General features: G+C 28.5%; 1 protein-coding gene across 1 annotated transcript; it reads left to right on the top strand.

The window, feature by feature from the left end:
• Positions 1 to 5,054: 5,054 nt before the first annotated feature.
• Positions 5,055 to 8,833, top strand: LOC124942816 (pentatricopeptide repeat-containing protein At1g31430-like). Its single transcript, XM_047483377.1, has 3 exons — positions 5,055 to 5,188; positions 6,305 to 6,387; positions 6,655 to 8,833. Exon 3 carries the CDS (start codon positions 6,726 to 6,728, stop codon positions 8,661 to 8,663), a length of 1,938 nt encoding a protein of 645 aa, XP_047339333.1. The 5' UTR covers positions 5,055 to 5,188; positions 6,305 to 6,387; positions 6,655 to 6,725; the 3' UTR covers positions 8,664 to 8,833.
• Positions 8,834 to 20,170: the final 11,337 nt, after the last annotated feature.

Genomic DNA, 20,170 nt, shown 5'->3' with positions numbered 1-20,170 from the left:
TACTTATCTTTATTATCACCATACTACATAATAGTGGGCTATATAAGTTTTTTATTACTAGATATATACACTTTTATGAGTACTGCATCTTAATTCTTTAAACAATTTTCTTACTTTTTCTTTATTAAAATGAAAACTGCATCATATGCATCAGTTTTTAACTTTTGACTAGTCAGTCTTTTCTAAATTTTTTCATTATTAAGACCATTATAATGTAAAATATTTTCAATTGATAAAGTGTGTGAGTACTCCCCTGTAAAATTCATATATATTTTTTTTGTCATTTTAGTATTTTAGTGATAAATTTATCTTTTTGATGAACTACTGGATCCAAGAAATCAAATTCATGGTTAGTTAGTCTATTTCCAAGTTTCTTTCATTGTTTCAAAATGATAATGCAAATTTATCAATAGTGTGAAGAATTGTTTGTTAAGAATTATAATATATTTATCACTTTCATTTATAATATATTTCTCTTGATGAAATTCCTTGTTGATTTATAGTAATTAATTTGTTGGTTTTCTTAGAGTGTTGTACATAAACACATCAAGTTGAAATTGGTTGATAGGAAAATGTCTATAAAGATATATTTTGGAAATTAAATTCATCAGACTTAAGTAAGTCGATATGTCATTTTCTTATAAGTACAATATTTTTAATTAATTCTGGATAAGGAATGTTGCAAAGCAACACAAAATAATAAAATAATTGTTCATTAACCCTGGTAATTGAGAGATATTGCAAATGGTTTTTGTCGGTTTTGAATACAAGAAGATAAGTGATGAGAAGTGTTATTTCTGAGTTCTTTACTTAGTTAGGATATAAGACATTCATTTTTTTTGCAGGGTGATATGATAGGCTTGTATAATTTTGTTGTTCACAAGTCCCTCGAATGCATATTGATGAGAAGTGATGAGAGTTGGAGCAAATGAGTTGGAAATGAGTTGAAAATGACTACTAAAATGGGAATAGAGTTCTAATGCATATGGATGAGAAGTGATGAAAGTTGAGTACTAAAATGTGAGTAGAGGCTAACTTTGACTTTTGTGAAAGAATTATTGATAGAAACTTAATTTTATTGGGTTTTTTTGTTAATAAATTTGTACTTAATACTTTTAAAATATAGTTAGTTATTTTTTTAATTTTTATTATTAAATATAGTTGAAAATTAAGAAAAATATGTAATAGGGGAAATAATTAGGAAAAATAAAATTTTAAAAAATATATTACTTTCCAACGGATATTTCTATGAAATTATCATGAAGAAAATTCCGACGAACATTCTTACGGAATTAGCTAGAACTTTCCAACGAATATTTCTATAGAATTATGAAGAAGTTTCCGACGTATATTCCTACGGAAAATGATTATGTATTTGTCGAAAGATTTATGACGAGCGTTATACCGGCATTTATTAAAAAAATGAAAAATATGTTACTAATTATAGATTCGTCAGAAATTTAGTAAGAAATATATCTCACAAATAACCCATTTTCTTGTAGTGTTTTGTGATTTTATAGAATTAAGAATAAAGTACTTTGAGTTGACATAATTAAGGTTTGGGTAAGATATTTTAAGTTGTATTTTTATTACTATATTTTCCTTTTAAAAAACATTACTTTATTATTTTATTTTGAATTGTATATGAACTTTTATTTTGAATCAAAGTTAGAAGGATTCTTGTGAAAGTCAATGTATCATTTTTTTGAATTATTATAAATAATATTGTGTTAAATATATTAAAATATATATTTGATTTATTTCCATTTCCTAGATTATGATATTTGTTTTACTTGCATGAGCAGCAGAAACTATCTTCTTATATCCTAATATGTTCAAATGATCAGTTTATATTTATGATGTATTTTATAGATATAAAATATTTTTTATTTCATTAATTTACTTTAAATGCTTAATGTAAAAATATATTAAATTTATGAAATTGCTATAATAATCATTTGGTTTGTTTTTTCATATTTTATTATATATACATAAAGCATGAATGTTGTCACTCAAAAATAAATAAAAAATAATTTTTTTATCTTTTTTTCTTCTCATTTTCTACTAAATATTCTCCCTCTATAACTTATTTCTCTCCTATCTGAAGGGTATTAAAAACGTTTTAAAATAACTATTATGTATTTTATAATCTCATTTTAAATTTTTTTTTATAGGTTCAAAAGATTTTAGTTGAATGACATTGTTTAAAAGTGTGTTGTATTAATTGACATATAATGTAGATGAGATTAAAAAATGTGAAGATATAATTTTGATGAATTAAAGAAAAATTAGGAAAAAAAATATACTGAATTTTAAGTATTTAATAACTTAAATATTAAGAGATAAAAAATTAAATTAACAAACTGGAACATTGAAATTTAATATTCAATATTTTAGTTGATTTGATAATATCTAAAACTAATATTTGAATAAATACATCTTGACTATTATATCCTTATATATTATTCATATTAGATAATAAACTTAATATAATATATTGAAAACCTTATATATTATTCATATTAAATAATAAACTTAATATAATATATTGAAGTATATAATTTAATATATTAAATAAAAAAATTAAAATAAATATTATATTTTATTAACTAGTTTATATTAAATTATAATTTGTTAACATAATATAAATATATATATATATATATATATATATATATAAATAAATAAATAAATGAATAAATAAAGGAGACTAAAGAATATATGTATATAAGAGATAATAAAAAATATATATTTATTTCATAAGTAAAAAAAAAAAGTTTGTTTACTAACGAGAACAAAGTGAAAAATTAATACGACTTTATATTTATATATATAAATAAATATGAGAGATAGTATATTTATATATATATATATATATTTATATATATATATATATTTATAAATATATTTATATTTATATATATATATATATTTATATATATATATATATATATTTTACTTAATTTTTTTATATTTTATAATTAGTTTAGATATAATCATATTTTATTTGATAACGTTTGAAAATATATTCTTCTAAAAATAATTAAATGAATTATGATAAATAAAATAAAAAGAAAAAAAATAGAAAAATAATACGAATTTATAATATATAATAGTAATTTTATTAAATTTAAAAGAATATATTAGTATTTTGATGATTTTATTTTAGAGTAGGCATTAAATTTTTTACCTCTTTAAAAATAAGCTTTATATTTGAGCTTATTATTTTTAACGTGTTTTCACTTTTATAGTAATAATTGATTATAAATATGTGTTATCAAACTTACTTATTTTAAATAAGTCCTTAATATATTCAATTAAGTGATAAGTGAAGTTATCGAACACCGCTTAAGATAGGAGAGACAATATATTATTTTTCAATTTTGTATTGATTGTTAAACAACATTAATTAATATTAATTAATAATACAAACAAATTTGGTATACAACTAAAATAATCAAATTAACTATCAATGCTAAGATTTGTCCAAGAATATAAATAAATTTTCAATTTTTAATAAAATTAAAATCGCATTTAAGTGAAAAATAGAACAACAATATTCAACCTCCTTCTAATTTTGTCTTCGATTCTAACAAGTGGTATCATAATAAGTCTTCTATTCTTAAGCTATTACAGATATCTGAATCATGTCTTACCTAATTAAGATTCCAATGTTCTCAAAGGAAGATTATGATGACTGGAAGATCAAGAATTTTTTTTTTATTTATTTTAATATGTACAAAAAAAATAAATAATTTTTTATTTTATTTTTATTCATGACTTATAGTAGTAGTAAAAACATTATTTTGTCTAATATTTAGTTATTACTCGATATATGATTAATGACTTGCTATTATTATTCATTTATTGATTATTAATTTATTTATTTTTGTATTGTATTTAAGGATTTCTATTGTTAAAATGATAATTCATTATTATATTCATTCATTGAGACCAAACAATTTAAAAATGATTAATAATTAAGGTTAATATAAAAAAATATAAAAAAAATATAAAGTTAAAATAATTAATGATGAATGTTTATATATAAATAAAATTAAAATAATTAATAATAAATATTCATATAAAAATAATAATAAAATTTATGAAAAATATAAAAATAAAGGATTCATTTATTAATGAAAAAGAATGAGAGAAAAAATATATTAATATTTAATTAATAAATTAAAAAATAAAAATTAAATATGGTTATTAAAAAAAAACTAAATGAGTCAATTTTTGATAATATGTATATTTAAATGACCTCTTATTAATACACAAGTTTAAGTGAGTTAGTTATACAAGGAATATGTCTAATTGAACTTTTTTTTTTTCTAACTTAAAATTACCGTCTACAATCTCGTCTCTTCATCTGCCTTGTGAATTTTTATGTCATCAAAAGGTTTAGTGAAAAAGACATAAACTTTAAATATTAAAGAGTAGAAATTTAAGTAATTGTCTATCTATGTTTAAGATAAAATTAATATAATTATATTATGTTGGTTAGTGGTTACTTCTATTAAAAACATATATTCAATGGAATGGAGAAGATTTGATGTATCAAATAAATAATGAGTTCTATTATAAATTAATTTAAAAAAAAATTAATTAAACAAAATTATTTACAAAAACATTAACTCATAATAATAATTTATAATACTTTATATATTTTATTTTTTATAAGGTCTTAACGTGAAAATTCAAAAATATAAACGTTAAAGAGATGCTGAAAAATATAAAAATAAAATATAAAAATAAATAATCATTATTTGAAAATAAAGCTTTCTAATAATAAATATAAAAATAATAATAAATGAATTTTTTAGTTAAATAAAGTCAATCAAATTACTTGTCAAATATAAAATTAATCAAAACTCAAAATAAATAATTAGAACTAAAATTTTAATTTATAATCTTACTTTTTCTCATATTTAAATTTATAGATTAATTCAATAGACTCTAGATTTGGTGAAAATAAATCAATTTTTATTAAATTTAAAATATTATAAGAATACAAATTAGTACAAAATTATGTTTATCCGACGGAAAGAGATGTGCCCTTTGTACTGTCCGACGCCGCCAACTGCGCCGCTCCTGCGTTTCCAGTCCTAACCATCTTCTTCCCATTAACTTCACCTCCGGTTAGTCAAGAAAGCCATCGACACGAACCAGCACCGTCCAAACCCAGGTAATTAATTCTTCATGCTTCCGGTTTTCCGTTTAAGAAAGCTCGGTTTGTTCTTTCCAATAAATTGATTCATGTATGAGTATTACAAGACATGTATTATTTTCTTGTCTGCAATATATTGACATAATTTCTAATTTATGATCTATGCTTGAGGTTAATCACTGTACAAATATTCACAGCCTGCCAACTGTTTGACAAAATGTCTGTGAGAGCAAGAATGCTCTGAACATGTATGTTAGCTGTTTCCTCATCAAATAACTCACGAATATTTACTACACCTTTTCCATAATTGGGTCATTCCAAAGTTCGATCAATAATGCAAAACATCTTATTTGGTAGTGGTATTATACTTGTTCATATATACCCTTAAATCTTTTTACTCTTTACTGAATTAGGTTTAGTCATTATTCTATCAAGATGTCTGATCTAGATGTATATAGTTATCTGGATTCCTTAAGGACCGGTTATGTCCTTTTCAGTAATAGAAAACTTATTCATATATAACATTTCATTTTTAAATTGTAAATTGTAGTAGTTCTTATAAAAGTTGTAAATTTGTAATTGTAGTAGTTCTTATGATTAGCAATTTACTAAAACACTAGCATTCTGATGCATGTAGAATTTCAAGAACACGATTATAAATTGAAATAGTGACTTTATTGGTTGACTCTGAATGGGGCTGAGAAAATACCATAGTTACGACCAGAATTAAGGAGAATAAGAGATAACCATAATTGGAGATGAGATTAATAGAATCCAGTCTTCAAGACTAAATTAATCAACAACTCTAATTTAATATGTTTAGACACTATATTTTCTCATGTATCACTCACTTCTAGGTAGGGTAAGAGTAGTACTAGGAAGAACAACTCATTTGAAAATCCGTTGTTGTAAACAATTAAGGGAAAAACAATTTGGGGTATGAAATGCTTTTGTAAACAATAAGAAGTGTATACGAAATATTGAGTTAAATTGTAAAATGATTATATAAATTGCTTTTTACTTATAATTAACAGCTAATTTATTTTTTATAATTCTGTATTAACTGGTTAGGTTTGTTGAGAGTTTGCAATGATTACCCTATACATGAAATTCATGTGATGTAATTTTTCACAGGTTTTATGAAAAATCTGTTAAGAGCAGGAATTAGATCACGAGACATGATATGACTACCTTCATTAGAGAAAAGTTACAAAAAGGTAATTTACTCGGCTAATCTTCTTATCAAGTTCTTTAAACTTCATTGACTTACTGTTGGTAATTTTCGTAACTGAGTCCCAACTTTACCATATATCATTGTCTGCCCTCATGTTAAGAAATTTTGGTTGTTCCTTAAGCTGTGTTTGGTTGAGAAATTAATCCAATACTGCATCCATTTTCACTACACTATGATAAAGTTTAAATTGCTTTACATTACAATTATTTTCTCATGCTGTTTCAACATTCTAAAATTTCACAATAAACAGGCTTCTTTGAGGTGCCATTTGACAACATTGACTGGTCATAACTCATAAGTCCCAAATCCCAAGTTTGGCGCATGTTCATTCCGTCCCATTTTGTTGGAAAATCTGTAGGAAGACTAACTAAGAAAGAATGCATACAATACCTGAAGAACTGCAAGTCCATGGTTGGGCTACAGCAAATACATTCGCAGATCATCAAAATCGGATTCCATCAGGACATAGATGCTCTAGACAAGCTCATCGTGTTCTGTGCAGATACATCTCTAGGAAATCTGCCATACGCTGAAAGAATCTTCAATTATGCTGAATACCCATCTTTGTTCATCTACAATGTGATGATCAAAGCATATGCTAAAAATAGCAGCTATAGAAAATCCATTCTTCTGTTCGATGAACTAAGAATAGAGGGTCTATGGCCAGACAATTTCACGTACCCATTCGTTCTGAAGTCCGTTGCACAAATCTCCAATGTTTCGTTAGGAAAGAAGATTCACGGGTTTGCTGTGAAAACAGGAGCCGAGTTTGACTGTTACGTCTGTAACTCGCTAATGGACATGTATTCTGAACTCGGCCAATTAGAGTATGTCCAAAAGCTGTTCGACGGAATGCCAAACAGAGACGTGGTTTCCTGGAATGTACTGATTTCTGGTTACGTTAAGTGTCGTAAATTCGAGGAAGCTGTGAATGTTTTTTATCGAATGAGATCTGAAAACGCTATTAAACCCGATGAAGCTACTGTAGTGAGTACCCTTTCTGCCTGCACGAATCTGAAAAGATTGGACCTAGGTGAGGAAATCCATAGTATTGTTAGGGATGAATTCGAACTCGGGTTCACCCCTATAATTAGCAATGCTCTATTGGACATGTACTCTAAATGCGGGCATTTGAGTATTGCACGTCAGATGTTCGACGAAATGCCAGTAAAGAATGTCATATGTTGGACGGCTATGGTTTCTGGGTATGTCGGATCCGGGAAACTCGACAAAGCGAGAAGTTTGTTTGAAAGAAGTCCGAGTAAAGATGTTATTCTATGGACAACTATGATCAATGGATATGTGCAGTTTAATCAGTTTGACGAAGCGATTGCCTTATTTCATCGTATGCAAATTCAACGGGTCAAGCCAGATAAGTTCACATTGGTTGCTATCCTAACGGGTTGCGCCCAATCGGGGGCTTTGGAGCAAGGGAGATGGATCCATGGATATATCGAGGTAAACCGAATAAAATTGGATGCCATCATTGGCACCGCTCTAATCGATATGTACGCAAAATGCGGTTGCGTAGTTAAATCCCTAGAGATTTTTAATCGAATGAATCGCCACGAGAAAGATACAGCCTCGTGGACTTCGATCATTTGCGGGTTAGCCTTGAACGGTCAAACCGACAAAGCATTGGTCCTGTTCTCGGAAATGAAACGAGATGGGTTCAGACCCGACGATATCACATTCATCGGAGTTTTAACCGCGTGTAGCCATGGAGGATTGGTAAACGAAGGATTAATCCACTTTGAATCGATGAAGAGAAATTATCAAATCGAACCGAAGTTAGAGCATTACGGGTGTGTGATCGATCTCCTTGGTCGTTCTGGGCGGTTGGATGAAGCCGAGGAAATGATCGAGAGAGCACCCAATGAAGATATTGAAATTGTGATTCCACTTTACGGGGCTTTGCTTAGTGCATGTAGAACGTATGGAAATGTTAAAATGGGGGAGCGAATGGGAAAGAAGTTAGCTGAAATTGAAACAAAGGATTCCAGCGTTCATACACTTTTAGCTAATATTTATGCATCTGCTAATAGATGGGCGGATGTGACTAAGGTGAGGAGGAGAATGAGAGATGCTGGAGTGAAGAAAGAGCCTGGATGTAGTTCGATTGAAATCGATGGTAACATTCATGAGTTTTTGGTACGCGATACTTCTCATTCGGAAATTCAAGATGTTCATTCTATGTTGCATAGTATCACTAAAGTGGTTACGGATTTAGGAGAGCTCCAATTCGAAGAGGATATCTAAGCCTGGTATGCGAATTGAAATGATGATATATGGTTGGTTTTCTAGCATATGAGAAGGTGTGGTCGAATTGAATTTGAGGCCTTACAAACTATACGACTTCAAGTCAATGAAATCGGAAAAGAGCCTCTTATATGGGTTGCTTTGATATCGGAAAAGAGCCTCTTATATGGGTTATTTTGATACAGTTTTTTTTGGGTAAATTATGAACTAGATAGTTGATTTGTCGATTAATTTTTTTTAATTAAGTCAATTAAAATCTATGAGAGAATTTATTTAAAATTGTTATAGCTGTAAATTTGTAAAATTGAGAATTTATTTAAAATTGTAAAAATTTATTTTAAAAAAAATATAGTTATATATTATTATTATTATTATTATTATTATATAATTAAGAATTTGATATATGGACCATTTAAAAATATCTATATAATAAAGTATAAAATTAATAAAAAAATAAATCATAATAATTTTATATTTATAAAATTAATTATATTAATTAATTTATTTGAATAAATTACTTTATTTAATTTATAAATATAAATACATTTTTCTTTTTGAAAAAATTTGAAATTTAAATTATTTATAAAATTCTACTAATTTCACTAACTTAAAATTTATTTAAATTAAACTCGTTAACCTTCTCTAAATTCTTAAAATTTAAGAGTTTAACTCAACACTTTAAATTTTGGTGCCAATACTATTATTCTATTTCAAGAATAGATAGAGCGGTCATATATTATCCTATCTCTAACTTCCGTTGTTCGCACCTTTACAATTTAACACTAAAAACTCTCTTTTCCCGTCAATAATCTTCTTCGTTTGACCCCTCACAATTTCTTGTATCGATCTTCCTCTGTTCTTGTGCCCACCGCTTTTCTTGCTTCTATCCCTTCACTCGGACCTCCGTCGTTCGGCTAGAATACCCGATCTGTTTTTATTTCTTTAGTCCACTTTGAGAAATCCTTTTGTGTGAATTCTTATTTTTTCTTTGTGTGGATATGAAAGATGTTCTGGTAATTTTATTTTGAATGTACTGTGATATGATATTGTTGCTGATTGAGTGTAGTTTGTTCGGATTTTTAATCTTGATTTGGGAAGTTTAGAACGATTTTGTTCTCGTGGAACCTGATTTTTGTTTGTTTGTATTTTGATAAATAAGCTTGTTATGTGAGTTTGTTGGTGTTTAAATTATTTCCTTCAATATTTTTCGATCATAATTATAATCACTAAAATTATACCTCCCAAATTTATAAAAATTAAATAATTATTTTGAATAAATAAATTCAAAATAATCAAAATTAAAACTAAATTAAAATAATTAATTAAGATAATTAATTAAAATTAAGATAAGACCAAAATAAATAATTTGAGATAAATATTATATTCATTTTATCCCTAATTAATTTTAAAGAGGGCTCAAATAAATAAAATAAATAATGTGAAATAAATGTTGTATCCATTATAATCCCAAATTAAATATTTAAAAGTCCCAAAATATACAAAATAAAATAGATAATATAAATATTTTGTCTATTTACATGTATGTGTATATTTTGTAGGATGAAATAAACGTAAAGGAGTGAATAGAAAAATCAATTTCAAATAAGCTCCAAGGCTAAAAAAGGATTGTGATCTAGTGTAACAAAAAATAGAAGAAACGACTGTAGCCGACTACGCAACCATCAGATGATCCCAAGCCTCATCCAACGGGTAACAGCAGGCCGTGTCGCCAGTTACAATGGAAGGCAAGCGCTTCCACGTAGCACCGGACCAACTAACGCACATACCAACACCGTTATCCCAAACGCAAATGGAACACCAACCACTAACGGAACACCTCACACAGACGCGTGTTAGCGCTTTGGCCCGAAACGATGTCGTATCAACCCCGACTTGTCTTCTTTCTTGCAAAGAACATGATGAACATCGACTGAAACTTTTATTTTTTCAAAAATAGAACTCTACCGATACTTAGCCAAATGGAGTGATTTAAAGGCTGAAATGATCAGCCTAATATGAAGATCATTTTGCCTATGATCATAGGCGCAATCATGACCTAATTGGATAAGAACAATCCAATGAAAACAAACCATTAATGTCTTTTATTTTAAATTCGATCCACTTGCCCCTCCAATCGACTTGATTGGCTATAAATAGGCATCATTTCCCAAGACGTAGACAATGATCAGAATCATAAGCTTCCAATCCAATTTCCACAAGATCTGCCACTAAAATTTTCTCAAGCTTTTGAAAATTTTGGAAAGTTTGTATAAGACTCTAAAGCTCATTTTTAAATCATCACAAAACTTCATAAAAGGGTTCAAGAGTGTTCTTTAACTCATTATACGTTTTAATTCACATTGTAATTCAAGTTATAAATTCAAATTGAAATTTTTACATTTTATTTTGACCAGTCCTTAATATTGCTTGATTATTCATTTTTTGTTTTAATTCAATCATAAGATCATTTAAAAACTTTTTGCTGAAATCAATTTGAACGAATCTAGCTTAATTGAATATACCCAAATTTGATTTTGAAATTATTTTTGTTCTTGAGTTATAACTTAATCATTTCAATCCTAAAAGCTTCCAACATTTTTTCAAAGATATTAGGATTAATTTCGGATCAATTCCAATCGGTTTGAAGTATGTTTACACAAAAATTGAAATTTCCAAAGATTTGGAAAAATCCAGTTCTTGAATTGGTTAAAATCGATAATTAGTGTTCATATTTTTATTTTATTGATTCTAATATACATATGGAAGCTTTTGGTAAGCTCAAACGGTTGAATCAAACCCCAAAAATTAAAATCCCAATTTTTCCCAAAAAGTAACTTGGATGCATCATTCATCATTTTGTTGAAGATATTCAGGCTTCATTAAACCATTAATGGATAAATGAAAATTTTATTGATAAGGCATTTTTAATTGTAGCCAATATCTTATTACGAATATTTTTGACAACTTCAGGCGAAGACCCGACTCCTAGTTGTTCAAGAATAGACCATTTCCCTTAGGATTAGTAAGTTCCATTTCTCGATGGAGGTAATGAAAGAAAAGACCTTGACTTCAAAAAAATATACCAGTCATCCCCGTACCCAATCGAAGAAATCCAAACTGGCTTTATTTCTACCGAGAAAACCAGTCATCAACTAGCAAGCGACCGAGGATTTTAGCGTGTCCTGGTTTTTGAATGAGAAAACTAGTCAAACACCATTTCTAAGTGAGGACCAATGCACGCAACTGAGAACTTAACCTCCGCGTTGACCAGGTGCCCACACTCGTTGACCTCAGGTCGATTCTCGCCCAAACCCGCGAATGCCACCTAATTTGCGACCAGGACACCTACGTAAGAGCCGGCTTGTTTAGGACTTTTAATTTTTAATTGTTTTTTAACCATTAGAAGCACTAAACTATTTTTTAGAAATTTGAAAAAAAAATTATTTTAAAATAATTTTAGAATTATTTCACAATTTTTTTTAATAAAGCCATGTTTGAATTTATTAATTCTAACACCTTAAACTAATATTTTCAAGTACTTTCTTCAACAATTCTCGACATCAATCGCAGACACCGTAGGATTTAAATATTAGTTTATAATTTTCAATGTAAGAAAACCAATACATGTCTAGAGCTTGAAAAATAATTGGTTAAATAAAATGTAATAAAACCAAATTTGAAAAGAAATAGCCAAAATTTTATTAAGTAGAAAATGTTTTTTAACAGGCACGGAGAATATTGTGAGAAGCGCTTTCCCGAGTGTCACCAAATATCGAACTCAATAGAATTATGATAAAATTACATTTATACATGTATACTAATATTTTATTGATTTTAAACATTAATATCAATTGGCGACCCTATTCAAAATAATAATATTTTTTAAATTAATTTAAAGACATCTCTTAAACAACTTATGGTTTGAATTTTTTAAATTTAAAAGATTTTTTAAATTTATCATAAAAATTACTTACTATAATTAATTTTGAAGTATCAAAAATATATAATATTTTAAAAGATTTCCATCACACAAATCGAGGCTAAATAAAATTTAAAATTAAAGCCATTTTTCAACCGCTTTCGGAAACAAAGAGATTTCTGGGTGTTACACTAATAAACTCCGGAAGCAATATTTCTATTATGAGCTAGATCTTATTTTTGTTTGGTTTTGTGTATTGTTCAAATAAGCTCTATTTGTGTCAATGTGTTAATTACATCAATACTCTAAATAAATATGTTTGTTCGGACTCGGGGCATTGATTCAATTTTGAACATATCAAAAAACAACCAACATATTTATGCATATGAGATTTTATATCTATTTACGTGGACGAAGTGCATTTTGGAGAGGAATGCCATTAAATTGTCTTTCAAACATTTTCTGAGGAAAAAAAATGTATAGATGAAAAAAAAAAATTGATACAATAAAAAAAACTAGATGACTAAAAATTCATGATATATGTTCATTTTTATTAACAAAGTGTGCAATTATTTAGCTAAGAAAAATTGATGGATTTATATTCATTACATTTTTCATGTTATACCTTCATTTTCTTTGCTGGGGTGCATTAGTAATTATATAGTTGTTTTTATATTAAGATTCATCTATAATTTACATTAATTTTACAAACTAAAGTGCAAGTTGTTTTTTTTACTCAAACAATCTAAATCTTTATTTCACTATCTCCTTTTAGTCTACTGATCTAATATAAATTCACAAACTAGTCCAAATGATGAATGCATTTGTTGCATTGATGATTGCTGACAAACAATTCGAAATGAATCATACCATTCTTCTCTTTTCACTTTTCCCATCCCTTTATATTTTTATTTTCTAATTCTTTGTTTATCTTTACAAATAAATAATTTGTTTGAGTGTAGGTTTAAAGCTGTTATGGAGTTAGGAAATAACAACTCAAGTGTGTCATTGAATGAGAATGACGTGCAAGGTTTGCGCGATTCTCCAACTTCAAATCAAGTTGAAACTCCACAACTTGAGATGTTTTTTTCATTCGAAGAAAAAGTTCGTGATTTTTACAAGTCTTACGCCCAATGTCTTGATTTTGGAAATTCCAAACGGAGTTTAAAAAAGGAGATGATGGACTGATGTATTTATGTTTTGGATACTCCAAACAACCTAAGTAACGTAAGTCTCTTAGTAAAGGAAAAAATATTTTTATTCTAGACCTTCAGAACGGGCTGTAAATCACGGGTTAATATCACAATTAAAATGATGACTTATTTAAAATTATAAATATGCAACTTGAACACAATCATCCATTAATTTTAGGGAAGTTAAGATATTTTAAGTGTAATAAAGTATTAGATTCAAAAACAAAGAGAAAATTAGAGTTAATGACCAATCGAGAATTACATTGAGTAAGAGTTTTAAACCACATGCTTAAGCTGAATGTTTTGAAAATTTTACATTGATGAGAAAAAGTGTCAAAATTATTTAGTTGAAGCACGTTGATTAAAACTTGGAATGGTGTTAAGAAGCCTCGAATAATTATTTTTTTCGCATGCAAATAGAAATTCAAATTTCTTTTATATGTGTAAATGATGATATTCAAATAAGAAATATATTTTGAGATGATACAAGATGTAGGGTTGTGTATGAGTAATTTTTTTCCAGATAATATTACGTTTGATACTTCTTATTTGACTAATGCATATAATATGCATTTTTATTCGTTTGTTAGAGCAAATTATCATGGTAAATTGTGTTGATTGGTTGTGGTTTGATTTTGAAAGAAGATTCATAAACTTTTATTTGGTTATTTAAATCATAGATGACATGCATGGGAGGTCGAACCACAATGCATTATTATTCATCAATGTAAAGTCATGGAAATTGTCATTCTTGAAATATTTCCGAACACCCATCATCGTTTTTGTTTTTATCATAACATGAAAAAAATCCAAGTACAATAGTCATGACAAATATAAGTTGATACAATGTTTTTTTTGAAGAATGTTATGTACAATTAATTGAGGAGGGGGGGGGGGGGGAATGATTGATCGATTTTTTTTTTATATGAAATCCGTTAAAATTGTGAAAGATAAGTTTTGGGTTAGGATGTGAACGAGTCAAAAAAGTGAGAGTATTGTAAGCATTAAAATCCTATTTCAATAAGTGTTGGACCGATCGATATACCAATAAACAAGTCTTCAGTAAACTGGTAGAATACATCGCATCAACCTGGGAGCATTTAGCCGATATGGTACATCAATACATGTTCCTATGCCCATTCCAATCTTGTCTAACTTTGCTAACTCCCCTACATACACACTTTATAAAATGAAAATAATTATTTTGATTTATTTTCAAATAAATAAAATGAAAATAATTAACCATAAGGCCAAAGCCTAATTAAAAAATTAATTAGATTAATTATTATGATAACTAAAATCTAATTAATTAAGAAAACGGTCAAATAAAATAAATAAAATTATTTATGATAAATGTTGTACTCATTTTATCTTAAAATAATTTTAAAAAAATCAAGGGAATAAAATAAATAATTTAGGATGAAATGTGGTACCCATTTCATCCCCAAAAAATATTTATTTAACCCAAAAATATACAAAAAAAAAAAACAATTGACAAAATATTTGTCATATTTATTTTAATATTTTGTGTATTTTAAAAGATCAAAATTGAAGTAAAAAGGTGAAAGAAAAATCAATTTCAAACAAACCCTTAAAGTTTTAAAATAAAAATAAATTTGTAATCAAATGTAGCTGAAATACAGATTTATTCTACAGCCAAAACTGCGTCCGTTGGATAGACGCTGGAATCTCATCCACCGTCTCAGACGCGCCCGCTGCAACGGAAGGAGCGTGCGCCCGCAAAGCAGTGAACCGACCAACACAAGCGTTAGCTCCGTCAACTAGAATGTAACGAAATGACCAAAACGATGCCGGAACACCAACAAACCGCTCCGCGTCCGTGTTCTCTCCCAAAACGACGTCAATTCACACCCCGATCATTTTCTTTGTCGTGATCATCGGAGGGATAATATCGAATCCCATATTTGATTTTTCAAAGATGGAACTTAGTCTATATTCCATCTTTTTGATTGATTAGAAAGGTGGAATGGTCACCCTACCACGATGATCATTTTCCCTATAACCTTAAGCATCATTATTCCATATTTTGGCAAGTTAGATGAAGAATATCCAAAATACCATAAATAAATTTTGGATGATTCAATCCACTTAAAGCCCTCACCCGACTTCGAGAGGCTATAAATATCCTCCCTCAACAATTTCGAAGCCAAGAGATCAAGTTTCCAACTCCAATCTGAATTTTGAGAAAATCTACTATTAAAGCTCAATGTTGTTGGATTTTTCGAATTTTGTATAAGGCCTTAAAACTTGGATTTGAGCATCCCCTAAGCTTCCTTAAGACCTAAGGAGTGTTCTCAAATCCTTGATATGCTTCCAATCACCCTTTAATTCCTATTTGAATTTGAAATTTTTATATTTCAATTTTCTCATGTTTGTATACTATCTGGTTGTTGGATTTTAGGATTGGAATTCGATCCTGGTATCATTTCCAAACTTTATGTTTATGTTAAATAAAATCAATCAATTAACCTTAAATAGAAAAACTCAAATTTGAATTTTAAAATTTCAAAAAATAGGTTTGTTTTTCTTGGGCTAATCTTCATGAACAACTACCAAGAAAGCTTCCCAACTGTTTATAATGATGTTGGGCATGTCTTTGGACCATTTTTTTTTTATCCAAATCCAAAATTTCAAAATACTTGAAAATTTTGAGTTCTTGAATCGATCCAAATGAGCAGCCAAAGTTCATGTTTTGGTAACGATCAAGTATATGAAGTATAAGGAAGTTATTGGCAAACTCCTTACACTTCAAACCAACTTTAAAATTAAAACCCCAATTTTTGGTCATAAACTATTTTGAATGAATTGATCATCACCCATGTCGATTGATAAATTGGGATGATGTTCTAAATGTTCTTGGGAGCTTTGTAAAGTCACATAGGACCTTGAATCAAAGAATCCAAGCATCCATCAAAATTACGAAACCTGTAATTTTGATGCTCTTGAGGACTAAGAGGTCTAACCAAGAAACTTAACTTGTGACCGATAGGTCCGACCGATGCTTTTTATTCAGGACCGAGAGGTCCGATGGTCCGACCGATTTTCTTCATCTAATACCGAGATGTCTGACCGAGAAATTTTACATCCGACCGAGAAGTCGAACCTAGGACTGAGGAATCTCGCACCCGGTCGAGAACTCTCAAACCTAGGACCAACGACTTCCACCCAGGACCAATGCGTCCAACAAAGAATTCGAACCTAGGACTGAGGAGTTTTGCACCCGATCGAGAACTCCCAAACCCAGGACCAATGACCTCCACCCAGGAGCGAGGTGTTCAACTGAGAATTCTGGTACTTGACTGAGAATTCTAGCCAAGGACAGAGAGACTCTTAACCTATGACCGATGACCCTTAGCCCTCGACCGATAAAAACAAACCCAAAACTTAGGACACCAGTCCTAAGGCCTGTTTGGTTCCTCATTTCAAAATCCAAAATTATTTTTGTAATTATGGAACCCCAAACCATTTTTTTAAAATCCCGAAAAATTAGAAAATGATTTAAAAATATTTTTGAGATATTTCCACAAAAAATATTTTGATAATGACTCATTTGAGATTTATGTTTAAACCTTGATGTCTTCAAAATTTGATGTTCTTCAGATATTTTCCTCCCTAGTCAACGACATCCGCAACAAGTACCAACATTTAAATAATTGTTGTTATAATTTTTTAAATACGCACAAACCTAAGCACGTTTAGGACCAGAAGAATAATCGCTAAAAATAAAACGTTATACGAATGATTTTCAAAAGTCAAATTTATAAGTAGAGATCATTTTTAAAACGGGTGCGAATGATGAAGCGCAAAAGCCCTTTCCCGAGTATTACCAAACTACGAACTGAAAGAAACTCTATTTAAATACGTTTTTACGCGTATACATGTTTATCGATCTTCAAAAAATACAATTAGCGACTCCGTTTTCAAATAAATAATCTTTTAAATAATTTTTTAAAATTAATTTAAACAACGGATCTCTAAAAAATCAAATTGTAATTTTATTATTGCAAATCTAAAGATTATTCAAATTTGAACCCAAATTAATTATTTTTATAATTAATTTTAAAAGCTTTCAGGGATTATTTTAAATCTTTTAAAATAATGTTTTGTTTTAAAAAAAATTTAAATAATATTTTATTTTAAAAAGATTCTTGACACGCAAATAAAGGTTGAAATTCTCGAACATCGAGCTTGCCACGAAATCAAAGAGTTTTCCGGGGGTTATAAGTATGAATGCATTTTTGGATGAGTATGTTCATTCCAAAACAATGTTGAAACACTTTGTTGAACATTATGACAGTACCATGCATATTAAGATTGAAAAGGAAAATACTTCTAATTTTATGTATTGCAATTATTGTTTTTCGGTTGTTAGTACTTATTCAATTGAGAAGCAGTTTCAAAATATCTATACCAATAAGATATTCACGATGGTTTAGTTTTAAATTAGAGCTTTGATGTATTGTAAGATTACCCTAGTGAAGCAAAAATGGTTCAGTATTGTGTTTGAAGTGGTGGAAATTGTCTTTGGGAAAAGGGATGCAAATGAAAAAGACATTCTATTTTGGGTGCACTATAACGAGTCATAGTGTGAGATGAAGTGTTTGTGTCACCTCTTTGAGTTTTGAGGAATTGTATATTAACTAAAAGTCCATATAGTTCATCACAAGTATGTTCTGAACCGATGGAGGAAATATATTAAGCGTGCGGATTAAAGAATCACCGATATTTATGATTACGCATGTCATATTGAAGAATATAGACGAAGAAAAACAGTCTTCAACCATTGTGGAATTAAGTCTAAATATTGGGTCAAAAAGTGACGAGAGTTTATTGATTGTAAAAGAGACGTTGAAAGAAACAAAATAGAGGTTAAAATAATTCATTCATTGGAGGGTGATAGAGTAGAATTACGAAGAGGTTGCACAACCCATTGAAAGTAAGCTCTTATGGATGTCCATTGACGAAAAGAAAACTGGTGGCCAAATGTCGGAAAAAAGTTTCGATTTTATTTTCAGTAATTATTTATTCTAGTTTATATATTTATTATAATACTGAATTTAATATATCATAATGTACCAGCTTTGAACCATACAATTGAGACAATTTTATATCTAGTCCAGTCAAAATATAAGTCAGATACAATTAATTCATTGAACTTTTTATTTATCATTTTCATCTTCAATTGCCTATAATTTTATTAATATCTTTTTTGGGTTAACTTGTATGTTCTACCAGCAAAAATTGATAGTGTCCATGAAAAAGTGACACTTGGGGAAAAAGAAAAAAAATGGAGCTTAAACAACATTCAATTTAATATGTTATTATTGTATTGAATATAGACGGACTATGTTCTTTCTGATTAACACCACATATTACTGTATTAAGACACATTTGATGCTTATGTTTATAATCTGTTTGTATTAACAGATGTTTCAAATCTCTATTTTTTTTATTATTTTGTGTTCAATTTAATAGAATTACTCAAAAAAACAATGATGTAGTATAGTTCAATATATTTCAGCACTTCAATATATATTAAAACACATTAGAATTATAGCTCAAACATAAAAATCACATCAATAAATTCATATTTAAATACCAAAATATTACACATTGTTATTGTTATAGTAATACATGAGCAATTGCTAGATGTTTTTGCTTGAACTAATTATTTGAGGGTGAAGAAGCTCTATGTATGGCTCCCCATATTAACCAACATATGACCACCACGAGAAATATCACAATTCTTCTCTTCATAGTGAAAATTTTAGAGAGGTGTTTGCAATTTTTGGTCTACAATTCTTTTAAAACATTCTCTTTACTTTTAGTCTTAACCTTTAAGGTGTTTATTATTCTTAGCCAGCCTCATATTAGTAGTATCGATCAAATACACAGCTCCGATTCAACCCAAACCCATAAATCACACCATCGACCTTATAATGTAGAGATAATAATGAGAATATATATTTTTTGAATTAAAGAGAACTAACATGACACCTCACAATCATGACCCCCGGCTTCAACTCAAAGCGTTTTTAGTTGGAATTGAACTCAGGACTTTTTTTTATCTCTTATGTTGATTCTTACCAAAATAATGAGAATATTTTTAAAAGTCATACACCAAAAATGACCAAAAAAAATATAGGCAATTTACCTCAAATTGTAAATATTTGGAAAATCTCCTGCCAATGTTATTATCAGTCCATGAGGTGACGATTTTTGTCAAAAGCTCACATCTAAATCTAAGTGTAATAGCGGTGACATAATACTTTCTCATTATGTAAAACTTTTTTGTGTTCAATAATCTTACAAATAGCTTGTATCGGTTCTATCTCCCAACTAAGCAATATATATGAAAGTAGCAATATATATGA

Source organism: Impatiens glandulifera, chromosome 6 (assembly GCF_907164915.1).
Source record: "Impatiens glandulifera chromosome 6, dImpGla2.1, whole genome shotgun sequence".
Taxonomy (NCBI): Eukaryota; Viridiplantae; Streptophyta; class Magnoliopsida; order Ericales; family Balsaminaceae; genus Impatiens; species Impatiens glandulifera.
This window is presented reverse-complemented; position numbering and strand designations above follow the sequence as displayed.